Source organism: Saimiri boliviensis, chromosome 13, assembly GCF_048565385.1.
Source record: "Saimiri boliviensis isolate mSaiBol1 chromosome 13, mSaiBol1.pri, whole genome shotgun sequence".
In the NCBI taxonomy this organism is placed as follows: Eukaryota; Metazoa; Chordata; class Mammalia; order Primates; family Cebidae; genus Saimiri; species Saimiri boliviensis.
The window spans coordinates 49,382,841-49,395,175 of NC_133461.1; the positions used below are offsets into that span (position 1 = coordinate 49,382,841).

Here is a 12,335-nt window from a genome sequence, read left to right on the forward strand (position 1 = left end):
CGTGGCTAGATTTAAACCTGAGTAGGTTTGCGGCAGAGTTCTTAGTCTTAACCCAGTCCTAACCAGTCACAACCCATTATTGCCTTTATTTCCATGAGGTATCAGGGGAGCAATCATAGTGCAGAAGGTTTCAGCTGTGTTGACTGCATTTGGTAATCTCCCAAACAATAATCTAGTTCTTACAAGATTGTGACCATGGAATCTCTGATTAGGGAAAAAGTAAGAGATCAGTGCTTTAATCTGAAATCCAATGGATTACATTTAAGAGTTTATGATAACTAGGTTTTAGTTAGGCATTCGTCAGAGCCAGAAAGAAGGTTTAGGCTGCTTTCAGAGGTAAAATTTTTAGCCAATAATCGTAAATGATCGTAATGAGGAAGAAGGTGAGGAGGTGAGGTGACTGAAGTCTGTCCATGGTGATTGATTCCACATGGAATATTTAAGAGCTTGGATTTAGGAGTGACTTGGAGGAAATTGGAAAGCAGATCCAGTGACCAAGGATGACTATGAAAAATAATAATGAGAACAGGAACTGAAAAGAGTAGTGGACTCAGGGCTTTAATGCTCACGGTACTGTGTAAAAATTTGAACAAGAACAAAAAAGCGATGTCCCTGCAAGTGCAGAGCCGGAACAGAGAGACTGATACTCACAGGCAAGCAGAACTCCTCAACTCCTATTACACTTCTGTCCTCTCTAGACAAGGAGGTCGATCTTCAGCCTGGGAAGAGTAGAGCAAATACTTGTAAGAGGAAATTGAAACTCAAGATAGGTGAGCTGATTGTGCGAGAGCACAGAGCGGCACTAAATGAGTTCAGATCCTCTGACCAGCATGAATTTCGCGCTGGTGGGCCGAGAGGACTTGCTCACTGCTTGTCATCCTGGAGGAATTGTGCAGAAGAGGAGAATTGCTAAAGGACTGCAGATGGGGTAATGTTCTGTTCAAAGCAAAACAAAAATTCAAAATCAAGAAGGTGTAGTTTTCAGAATAAAGAGACGAGAGCATGGGATTAAGAACAGGAAAATCGTTGTTTATTCTTTTTGTTGTTGCTAAGCTATTGGATTTGAAGACTGGGGTCAAAAGGTAGCTGTGCTGTTTTGAGAACGTTCAGAAGGGTTTCCAGAGGTAAAGATAAGGGCTGGATATGTGGTTACCACATGCAGCACAGGCACTTGTAAATATACAGATTTATCCATCACACCTCTTGAGGGTTTGTTTTAATGAGTGTTGGGCTAGGACCCAAGAATCTGTATTTTAAACAAATGTCCCAGATTGCTTGCTGTGTTGAGTAAGTTTGAGAACTACCGGCCTGTATGGCAGATGTACCGTGAGTTGGATTCATGTTGTCCCAGTAGTATTAATACTGTGATGACAAATAGCTAAGACATTGAATAATCATGTGCCAGACACTGTCCTAAGTGCTTTACACGTATTAACTCATTTAATCCTGCCATCTGTCCTATGAGTTGGTGCTATCTTTAGTACTCTTATTAAACAGATGGGGAACTGTTCCTTCTTAGAAGTCTCACAGATAGTAGCAGTGGGGCTGGGATTTAAAGCCAGGTAGTATGGCCTATTGGAAGTTCATACTGCAATCACTCTGCTCTTCTTAAGAGCTGAGGGCTTAGGGCCTGGGGCAGAGGGTACCCTGGGCAGATTTCCCCAAACCATGTCTGGGCTTGTGACATGTCCTATCTTTAGCATCCATGTAGCGTCTGTATGAAGACCTTGGGGTATCTCATTAAACTTTCTTTATACGTAAAGCTGAAAAGAATGACTAAAATCAGCTGGAATGATTAATTTATTGAGACCAAATTATAGAGGGCTAAATATAAATTGCTGCACCTAGGGACCCAAAATCAGCAGCAAAGATAATAGAGGAGGAAGCCATAACTTAACAGTTGCCTGGAACAAAAAGATCAGGGTGGTTTTGGTGGACTACAAGCTCAACATAAATCACCAGGGGCTTTGTGCTGCTGTACCTTTTGGCTGGAATGTCCTTTTCCACTTTTCCCTCTTTCCCCTGGCAAAGTTTTAATCATCTTTAAAGTCAGAGCCTAAATGTCACTTCAGCTATGGAGTCTTCTTTGACTTTTACCGACAAATTTATCATCCCATTCTTTCTGCTTCTTTAGCACTTTGTTCCTGATGTTATAATTTTGCGATTATTTTTCCTACTTGTGGCACCCATGTTCACAGCCACTCAGCTGGAAACATGAGGGAAGACTTCATTTCCTCCCTCCTTCCCCCAGTGAGTCCCTGTTTCTGGAGGCCCTGTTGATTTCAACTATCTGGGTATTGACAAAATGTGCCCCTTCTTCATTCCTTGCAGCCCCTGCCCTGATTCAGGTTTGTTTCCTAGCTTGTCTCCCAGTTGTCACTTGTCACAGACATTTCACACAAAGCTGTTAAGAGACTTCTTTGTCATATGCATTCGGTCATCTGTGCTTAAAATTTGTCCCTGGCTCCCCCAGCCAACAGGATAACCCCAAACCCACAACCGTTTATGATCTAACCCTGTCTAACTCAACGGCCTCAACTTTTAACATTCTGCCTTGCTTCTTAGGCTTCAGCGACACTGAACTCATTGTAATTCCCCAGGCACTGTGCTGTTTCTTGCTGCCTTGTTTTAGGTCAAGCAGTGACTGCCTGGGTTGGCTTTCCCGCTACCCTCTAGAGCTTTGCTACTCAGCTTTCTGCTTGGGAAGCCCCCAGATTCCCTGCCCTGGGTTTTGCTCATTTCCTCTGCATATCTTAATCTCCCACATTAAGTCTTGAGCTCCTTAAGGGCAGGGGCTGTATCTTATTTTCTGTTACCAGTGGCAAATGAACACTCAGTACATGTTTCTTGAAAGATTGTATTGTAATTATTTGTTGCACTTGTAAAGACTACAGAGTTAGAATCCTGCCTCTTTCTCTTTTGGATGTGAGGTCTTGGGTATTTCACTGTACCTCTGTGTGAAAATCCATTTACTCATTTGTAAAATGTGGATAGTTTTACCTCCTTTTAAGTGGCTCTTGTGAGAATTAAGTGAGATAACAATGTGATATGAAACTTATCACACTATTCCAGGCATCTGCAAACTACATTAATGCTGCCACTTTTTTTTGGTGGAGGGGGCTGGCCACAAATAATTTTTTACATTTTTAAATGCTTTTAGGTAAGAAAAAGGAAGAATAATAACTTTCAAGTGTTGAAAATGGAATGAAATTCAAATTTCAGGTTATATGAAGTTTTATTAGAATGAACACAGCCATGTTCATTCATATACTGATTGTCTAGGCTGCTTTTGCACAACAGCATCAGCTTGAGTAGTTTCAACAGAGATCCTGTGGATTACAAAGCCTGAAATGGTTTATCCTTTACAGAAAAAGCTTGCCAACCCGTGCACATTCAAATATTAGGGAAATGCATATTGTTCACAACCTCTTCCTCATACCCACAGATAACTTTGTCCTCTTTGAAGTTCCAGAACTTCATCCTGGGCCTAGCAGAGTGATTACTTGATGTGGGAGTAAGCCTCAGGGGCTGGGTTTTAGCTTTCTGGGAAGGAGGGTGTTTGGAGAGTGATTAGGCTACTTGAGGAGATGGGGATGTTCACACTGATGGGAGTGTTAATGGGTAGGTGATGTTTCCTTTTCATGTGTTGTTGTAGAACAGGCTTTCTTAACCTTGGCTCTTTTGATGTTTTGGGCTTGGCATGCCTTCGTTAGGGATGCCGTGCTGTGTGTTGTATAATGGTGAGCAACTTCCGTGTCCTGTACCCACTAGTAGCCAGTAGCACCCCCTTGGAGTTGTGACAGCCAAAAGTGTGTCTGTACATTGACAGATATCCCCTGGGTGGCAGAATTATCCCCAAATTAGAGCTACTCTTGTAGAACATTCAGGCATTAGCTATGGGTTAGACCAGAGAAACCTCCAATGCCCAAGAAAGATTACTACCACAGTGCAGTCAGCCCCTTTTGGGGGATTCTGCTCATCATCTCTGTGGTCTCTTGCAATCTCAGATGGGGTACCAGTTATGACCTTGTAGGGTTGCAGGGAGAATTGAATGAGAAATTGATTTATCAGCACAATGCTTGGCACAAAGTAAGCCTCCCCTGTGTCCAGTTGTATTCATTTGAGTGCTTCCTGTTTGTTTTTTGAACTTGTTAGTTTTGTTACTTTTGTACTGAAAGTTTTCAGGAAATTAATAGGGAGAATATACATATTTTAATAATTTTACAGAAATGGCTTTTAAGAAAATGCATTATGGATTAGTATTATATTATGGATCCAGGATGATATTATTTTGTGGATCTGTTTTGTCTTGGGGAAGAAGGATTTGGAAAAGTTTAAACTATTTAAGATGAATATGAAATTATTCAAAATACGACATGACTTTCATGGATATTTAATGTTAGTAGTCAATATTTGTTAGAGATATACTTTAAAAGCATTGTTTCAATAATTCTCATTGCCAACCTGTGCTGCTCGGTACCCTTTTATACATGAGGAAAATGAGCATGGTGAGGTTTAGTAAGGGGCAGCACATTGAGGGCAGAAGTTCCCTTTTTCTGAAATAAGGCAGAGAACAAGACAGAGGTGAGCATTCACTGTCTTCTTGAGAGCTTCGATGTGGCTCTGAAGTTCTGTTTCTGTGGGTTTGGACCAGGAGCTTGGTACTACTGATTCTCCTACCTGGAGCAGATCCACTGGGAAACAAGACACAATCATGGAGTTGAAGAAAAGCTTACGGTTTTCCTTTAGTTTTGAGACTTCCTCGATTTCTGCTTACCCACGAACCTGCATACTGTACTACCCTGAATGCCCACATTTGAAATGTGACCCCCGTCTGCTCTGTGCCTTCCATTGCTGGCTTCTGGCCACCGTCTGCTGGGCTCTGCCCTGACCTCTCCTGGGCTAGCACCTGCCATGCCTCACTGCTCTTAGGAGCCTGGCCTAGAAGGGTGAAGGGCAACATGTCTTCACATGTTGGTGGGACACAGGTTTACAACACATTTGTCCATTTAAATGGCAAACTAGGGGGTTCCCTGTGTTTGTTTTGGTTAGCTAAAAGCAAAATCTTTCCTTCACTCAGTGCCTATGCAGTGCAAGACATGGACAGTATCTGAATGTTTACAGGTGTCAAATATCAGACTGTCTCCTGGTGTCCCAAACTTGATGGATGTTGGAAGCCTCACTTCTTACTTCTCAGTTGGTTTCTGATATTTTCTTCTTTTGTTTATGAAGTATGTAGAGCAGATAAGATGTGGAGTGAATACTGTAATTTGTACCTATGTGTCTGTGCATCTTTACATTTCACCTGGCTTCCTTCAGAATCTTTTTGAAGGAAATGAATTATTACAGATAAAATTGAAGCCACTTGTACAGTCTTTCCTGATGCCTTTCCTAGGTTTTTCTTCCCCTGGGGTAGTCACTATCCTAAATTTGACGTTTATCACTACCCTGTTTTATTCTTTTTCTCACGTAGTGTGTGTTCAAAACATTGTTATCGTTTGTGTTTAAATTTTATATAAGTGGAATCATCAGTCATACTTTCTATTTTTTTTATTTTGCAAGATTTTATACTGCAGTGTGCCTTGCCTTCATTATGAATTTGGTATATTACACACATGGGTTTCTGAACTTACTAAATATAATAATCATCTTTAGGATGATTTATAATTAAATCTATGTCTTAGTTATACATGGAACTTAAAGAAACTTTTTGTTTTAGTTTGCCTTTGAGATGTAGCCTTGTGGATAAATGTAGTTCCAGTTCTTCTATTTTAACGTTGTTTTCTTCTTTTTGGCTTTGGGATGATGTATTAGTCCATTCTCCTTTTGATAGGCATTTACAAAATCTGTGCCATTACAATCATGCTTCAGTGGACATTCCTGCACATGTCAACTGGAGCACTCATGTGGGGTAATAGTTACCTAGGAATATTACCTACAGTGTAGGATATATCCACATTCATCTTTACTAGAGGTGGCCAAAATGTATGCCAAGGTGACTGTACCAGCTACCACTCACACCTGTTTAGAGGATTGGTTTTTCATTCTATACTTGATACAGTCCATTCATGCACAAAACATACTTAAAACTGCTTACTCATTTGATGGGCCTGAACTAGCTCACTGTTTCTCCTAATAATTTTTTGAGAAAAAAAACTGTGTGATGTTTAATATTGTGTGAATTTACTCTTTTCTTTTCTTGGATTTGAAAAGAACATTTTATGAGAGTAGTCTGGATTTTTGCAACATTAGAATTTGCAAAATTTCACATGCATAATTCAGGTCGTCCTTTAATTATGAAGCTGGACTGCATTGCTTCATACAGACAGTTCTGAGATCTCTCTGGGGGCTTTTCCTTCTTCCTCTCAAATTCTGGTTCTCACTAGGGTGGACTGTCCCTAATGCTGTCCCTGTGGCCACTGAAATCCTTTCATTGGGCAGCCTCATTCTCCTTGTCCTTCCTCTATATTTAAATCCCCATCAGTACATCGTAGAGTTTCCTATAATTAATGCAGATGCTACAGGAGCTCTGCTGAGGGCTAATTGTCCTCCAATTGTGTCAGTAGGGCTGAAGGAATTAGGGAAACTAACTTGGAGGGTTAGCTAGACAGCACTAGGTATGACTGAGTTTTAAGCACACTGAGCAATTAACTGCATATGATGATAAAGAAAATGACAAGAGATACTTGCTTACTTTCTAACTTTACGTATAAAAACATAGTTGTATTAATCTTTACTTATATTTTTAATGTATCACTGTCCTTCAAATTATAGAAATAGATAGTTTTGATTGGTTTTATTTGGTATAAAATAGTATCTGTCCAGCTGTTGTAAGTGTATTATAGTTTTATTATTTTTTTAATGAACCTAGCATCTTAAAACCAGCTTTATAGAAAATTAGCTAAGAATATAAAAATGTATATACTTGAACATATACATTTTTCATGAAAAGTTAAGTTAGTGATGGTGATTTCTGGAGCCGAAAGACTATTTGGCTGTCCCCCAAACCCCATGCCCACTTGATAGTTCTTCAGTCACAATGAGCATTTTAATGGAAATGTTCAGTCTTTAGAAGAACCTAGAATGTGTATTATTTAGCTTTTACTGGACTAGACAAGTGGGATTTGTTTCTTCTACTCCAGTTATCAAAATGATTAACCCTTTGCCCTCTACATTCTAATTGTAAGCATTGGGAAACAAAGGGGTTGTTTGTACAAGATAGTTGAAAAAATGAGGCTTTATGCCAAGTGGAATGTTTCTCAGCTGAAGGAGGTAGCAATCATTTTTTTTTTTTTCTTGTGTTGCAGGCGTCTGTAGAGGCTTCTGGTGAAATCGCATTATGCAAGACTGGATTTCCTGAAGATGTTTACAGTGCAGTCTTATCAAAGGATGTGCATGAAGGACAGCCTCTTCTCAATGGTACTATCTCAAAAGATACATTTGTACATGCAGTGTCCATGCTCATGAAACAAATTAGCCATTAAAAAAGTCTAAATCATCTCTACTGTATAACAAGTATGACTTTTTCACAATCACTATGATGAGACTGTAGGGACTTTATTTTAGGATTACAGAAGAGCTCATGAATCTCTTACAGACATAATTAGAAGGCTCCTGATCTCTTGAAATCTTAAGATTTCTTTTTTAATTTACAGGAGAAACCATTATGTAACTGATATTTACCATTTTTGTGTATAAATTTTACTTAAAGAATAATATTTTGAAGAATAATTGTGAAACATCTAGTTCTAATGGTTTCAAAATTTACAGGAAAAATGTACTTAGTATTTTCAATTAGGAAAGGACATTATTATATTTGCTAAAACATGCAAAGCTTTAATATATAGCTGAGTTATATTGAATGAATTTAACAAGTAAAGTCTCAGTGCAGGAGTATGAAATTCATTTTTGTTATGACATTGTTTATAGCAATTACTAGAAAGCTAATTTAGTTGTAGCATATGTGAATTTCAAATATAGACTCATTTCCCATTTAAATATGGATCAAGTTCATTATAGTTATCATATGGAAACTCTTGCCAGTAAGTCTAGATAAAATCTGAAATAAAACGTAAGTATCAAAAGGAAAATTGAAAGTCCTTTCCTTTAGTTCTAATTGAAAGCAACTTTTGGTTAGTAGTATTTTCATGAACTTATTTATCATTACGCAAAATGTCATTGAAATGTGAAAGCAAGAAAAATTGATTAGTAAGTTGTATTTAAATTTTAATTCTCCACAAATCTTGCGTATCTCTGAGGCTGTTTTAGAGAGCTGCTTTTAGAAATCTGTGTAACCTCAGCTAATTAATTTACACAGAGCTCTTCCACACAGCCTTAATTGAAGTGTTTCCACAGCACCGACAAACCTTAGTGGTATAGTACTTAAGAATACCATAGACAGAGGACTTTGAAATGTAAATGGATTCTTAGCTACTAAAGTTCTTGGATGCAGGTTACATTTTATTTTAATTTCTATTTAAATTAGGATTTGCTCACACCTGTGCTATCTTTCTGAAGTTGATTTTTAATTTTTTTAAGTCATGCTCTTATCCCTGACTCATTACATGGTATTTTAATGGGTGAATGTTTGAGTTAGTCTGTCTCAATACTGAATTGCTGTCTCATCTGGTGGGTAATGGAGGTTTAATTTAAATCAGTGTACAGCCTTTCTTTAACTTAATATGACTTTTAGAGTTCTGCTGTGTGTGTGCCATTTTCTTTAAATCTTTAAGTTACTGTTTGTGACCCTAGAGTTTGACCTGTAAATGTGTATAAAATATGTTGATGTGATTCTGTAGAATAATTCAGATAGATGCAAAAAGTAGAATCTGTTGCATTTCTGCAGCATATTTTTGAGATTCATTTTTAAATGGGTAATTTCATTTTCTAAAAGCTTATAATTTGTTGTTTACAAATAAACACATGGTGTGCCACTAGCAGCCGTTGATTTAAGATTAATTACTTTGGCATGTTGAATAGTTTTGAAAATGATAGCTTGTTTTCACATTATTAGATAATGCTGGTGACAGTAGAAATTGGACATAGCTTTCTGCCAGTGTCTTTTTAGGATAACTAGAAACAGGATTTTTGCTGAAGCTGTAAATGTGAAAAAGATTGAAAATATTTTTTACTTTGTGCTCTAGCCATCACTGAGAAAAGTGTGTGTAGTGGTCTCTGGTAGATTTTTATAGTTCTGGTATATCTACTTGTTCCCAATTTTAGCTTTTAGCCTTTTTTTTTTTTTTTTTTAACAGTTTTTCACGTGACACCATTACTTTTTTCTTTATCATTCTCAGAATATGTTAAACGATATCAGCATCTTAAAGCTTGAAACATACTGTTTAAAATACTGATTAGTAGGGAAAAAAAATCTTTTTGGAAGGAAGAAAATTTACACAGGCTTTTGTGGAACATCAGCATTTCTATTCAACGTAGTGTGTTATCACCAGTTAATGTTTCTTTTGGAGAATTACTATGTAGGATAATTCTAGGTATTTACCTTTTATATCTTTTTGGAGTTTTTAGTAGAAAGATACGCTGTAGCTATAACCGAAGCCGAATACCATACCATAATTGTATCTATGAATTCTGTGTACTGCAGTAAATCCGTGCACTGTATATATGCCACAGCTGAAAGGGATGTATTGCTAGGCCAACCAGAGTGATGACTTTTGCCATGACATTGTCGCCTATAGTGTTTAGGGAAAGCAGTAAAATTGCACATAAGAGGTGTGTGACAGTTTTCCAAGGCATTCACCTCATAGCAAGTTCTACCATACTTTGGTTGACTTTGTAGTCCAAGACTCTATTGGAATCATAACTCCTAACTCTGGATGCTCCCTTTAATTTCCCATTGATGGCATCTGGGGACAGGATGGCAATGGCTTACCAGTATGTACAATAGACTTTCATAGGATACATCTAACACACTAGACTTCGTATAAAAGTTTAATATGTGGATGTATTGGTGCCACGAACGCTGATTATTTTTCAAACAATTAACGTAATCTTTGCAAAAGTGCTTGAAAAACATTGAATATAAGGTAGAGACATAAGTTGGTATTAGTCATGTTAGAAAATTATATAAGCACAAAATATACAGACTGGACTGTAGTATGAAGAGCATTCTCTCCTCCCCGTTTCCCTTTTCTTTTTTGCAAGTCTAATACATTTTACCAAAATAACAAATTCAAATAACTAACTGTACCCCTGCCATTTACCTTCTCATTTTTAACTATGTTTTTTGTGAAATCTCAGAGCGTTTTGTGATCAACCTTTGTATTTCATGTAGTGTCACATAAATATATCCACTCTTTGAAGATAGTTCTGTATTTTAAAAAATGGCTATGTAGGCCTTTGTCCCATTTAGTTAGCAAAACCGGATTCTGCTTAACTGTGCCTCTATTTTTGAACATACAGGTTGTTTCTAATTTTCCTCTCTTATAAATAGTGCTGCTGTGGAGATTGTTTTTAGAGATCTTTGATTTTTCTTCAGGGATATTTTCTTTGGGGATTTGTGTTCCAAAGTATAATTACTAGGTCAAAGGGAATGTAGACTTTGATAGTATCTTTTTTTCTTTGCATGTGGTAGCATTCTTTATTACAAGGCTTGTATGTTCTTTTCAGCATTTCATCACATTTAATTTCATAATGTATTCTCATTTTGCCCTTTCCCCTTTGGTGAAAATCATTCCTTTTTTTCTCCTTTGGTATATATGTTTGCCTATTAGGATCAATTTTAGTATGTTTAGGTAGTCATTTTTACTTTGCATTTTTCTATTGTGTTTTAAAAGCATTTATGGCCAACCTCTTCATTTTAAAAATAAGCAAATTAGAGCTCAGAGAGATTTAGGTTTTTCCTATGATTATATAGCTCTTTTTAAAAAAAAGTTTAAGTTCTGGGCAACATGTGCGGAATGTGCAGGTTTGTTGTGTAGGTATACGTGTGCCATGGTGGTTTGCTGCACCTATCAACCTGTCCTGTACGTTTTAAGCCCCATATACATTAGGTATTTGTCCTAATACTTTCCCTCCCTTTGCCACCCACCCCCCAACAGACCTCAGTGAGTGTTGTTCTCTTCCCTGTGTCCCTGTGTTCTCATTTTTCAACTCCCATTTATGAGTGAGAACATGCAGTGTTTGGTTATGTGTTCCTGTGTTATTTTGCTGAGAATGATGGCTTCCAGCTTCATCCATGTCCTTGCAAAGGACAGAACTCATTCTTTTTTATGACTGCATGGTGTTTCATGGTATATATGTGATTATATAGCTCTTCAGATTGTTAGCAGCAGACCTGGAATTAGAACTCAGGTTTCCTGATTTCTAATTTAGTTCTGATAACGGTGATGATAAAAAACTCTTATGGTATAACACTGAGAAGGGATCCAGCCTAAATATCCAGGTGTCTTGTGGCCACTTTATTTTAGAGCCGGTCTTAATTCCCCACTTACCATCCTGACTTGTATGTTAACTGGGTATGTTTGGGAATTGGGGAGTATGTTAAGCAATACTCCTTATAATTAAAAAGCATCTTTCAATTATTGTCACTGTTAGTATTTTGTGCACACCTGTTTACCAGCAGAAGAACCTAGGACTTTGGAAGATAATGCGTAGTCCTTAATGTTTACCTTACACTCCACGGACTAGGAAAAAAAATCTCTCGCGGTAGCATATTTCTTGAAAATAAAATAACTGCCGTCATATATTTTCATTTTGTCACTAACAGTGTATCTAACACTATGAAAATAACAACCACACTGGCATTGCAGAGAGGATCCTGGGCTGTTTTTAGTGTGGATGTCAAGAGTGATATTACTGTGTGTTTTGCATTGGTGGTCTGCATGCTTAGATATTTCTCTAAGTAAACTCCTCTGAATCTGGTCAACATAAATAGCAACCTGCAATTACCATGCGTATTTTCAGTAATCCATTCATGCTCACCATCTCTGGGCAGCGCATGATGATTATTTTCAACTAGAAGGAATTTGATTTAGATTAGTGTGCTTACTGATTGAGGCTTGTCTACATTAACATGGTCAGAGGAAGCTGCAGTATGGTATCTTAAGATAACAGAACTGAAGTACTTTTTATTAGCTTAGTAGGACTATACAGCTGTACAACTCTTCTATTTTTTAATAATATGGGTACTTTTGTATGCAGTATCACTGAATCGGGAAAGAGACTTGAATTATCTGTTATGAATGCCGTGGCTTTTGGTTTTATGTATATTTTTATTTTGATACATCTTTTTATTATGAAATGTGTAAATGTTTTAAAATATTTGAAAGATAGGTTTATAAACAACTTGTTAATAAAGCCAGCCAGGGCTCTTGCAC

The 12,335-nt window shown here is 37.5% G+C and overlaps 1 protein-coding gene across 1 annotated transcript in view; it reads left to right on the forward strand.

Annotated features, from left to right (window-relative positions):
* CDH2 (cadherin 2) overlaps positions 1-12,335 on the forward strand; it is a 229,986-nt gene that overhangs the window by 21,952 nt on the left and 195,699 nt on the right. Inside the window, exon 2 of the mRNA XM_074383650.1 lies at positions 7,308-7,419. Coding sequence (XP_074239751.1) covers positions 7,308-7,419 — 112 coding nt within the window. The remainder of the gene's footprint in view (positions 1-7,307; positions 7,420-12,335) is intronic.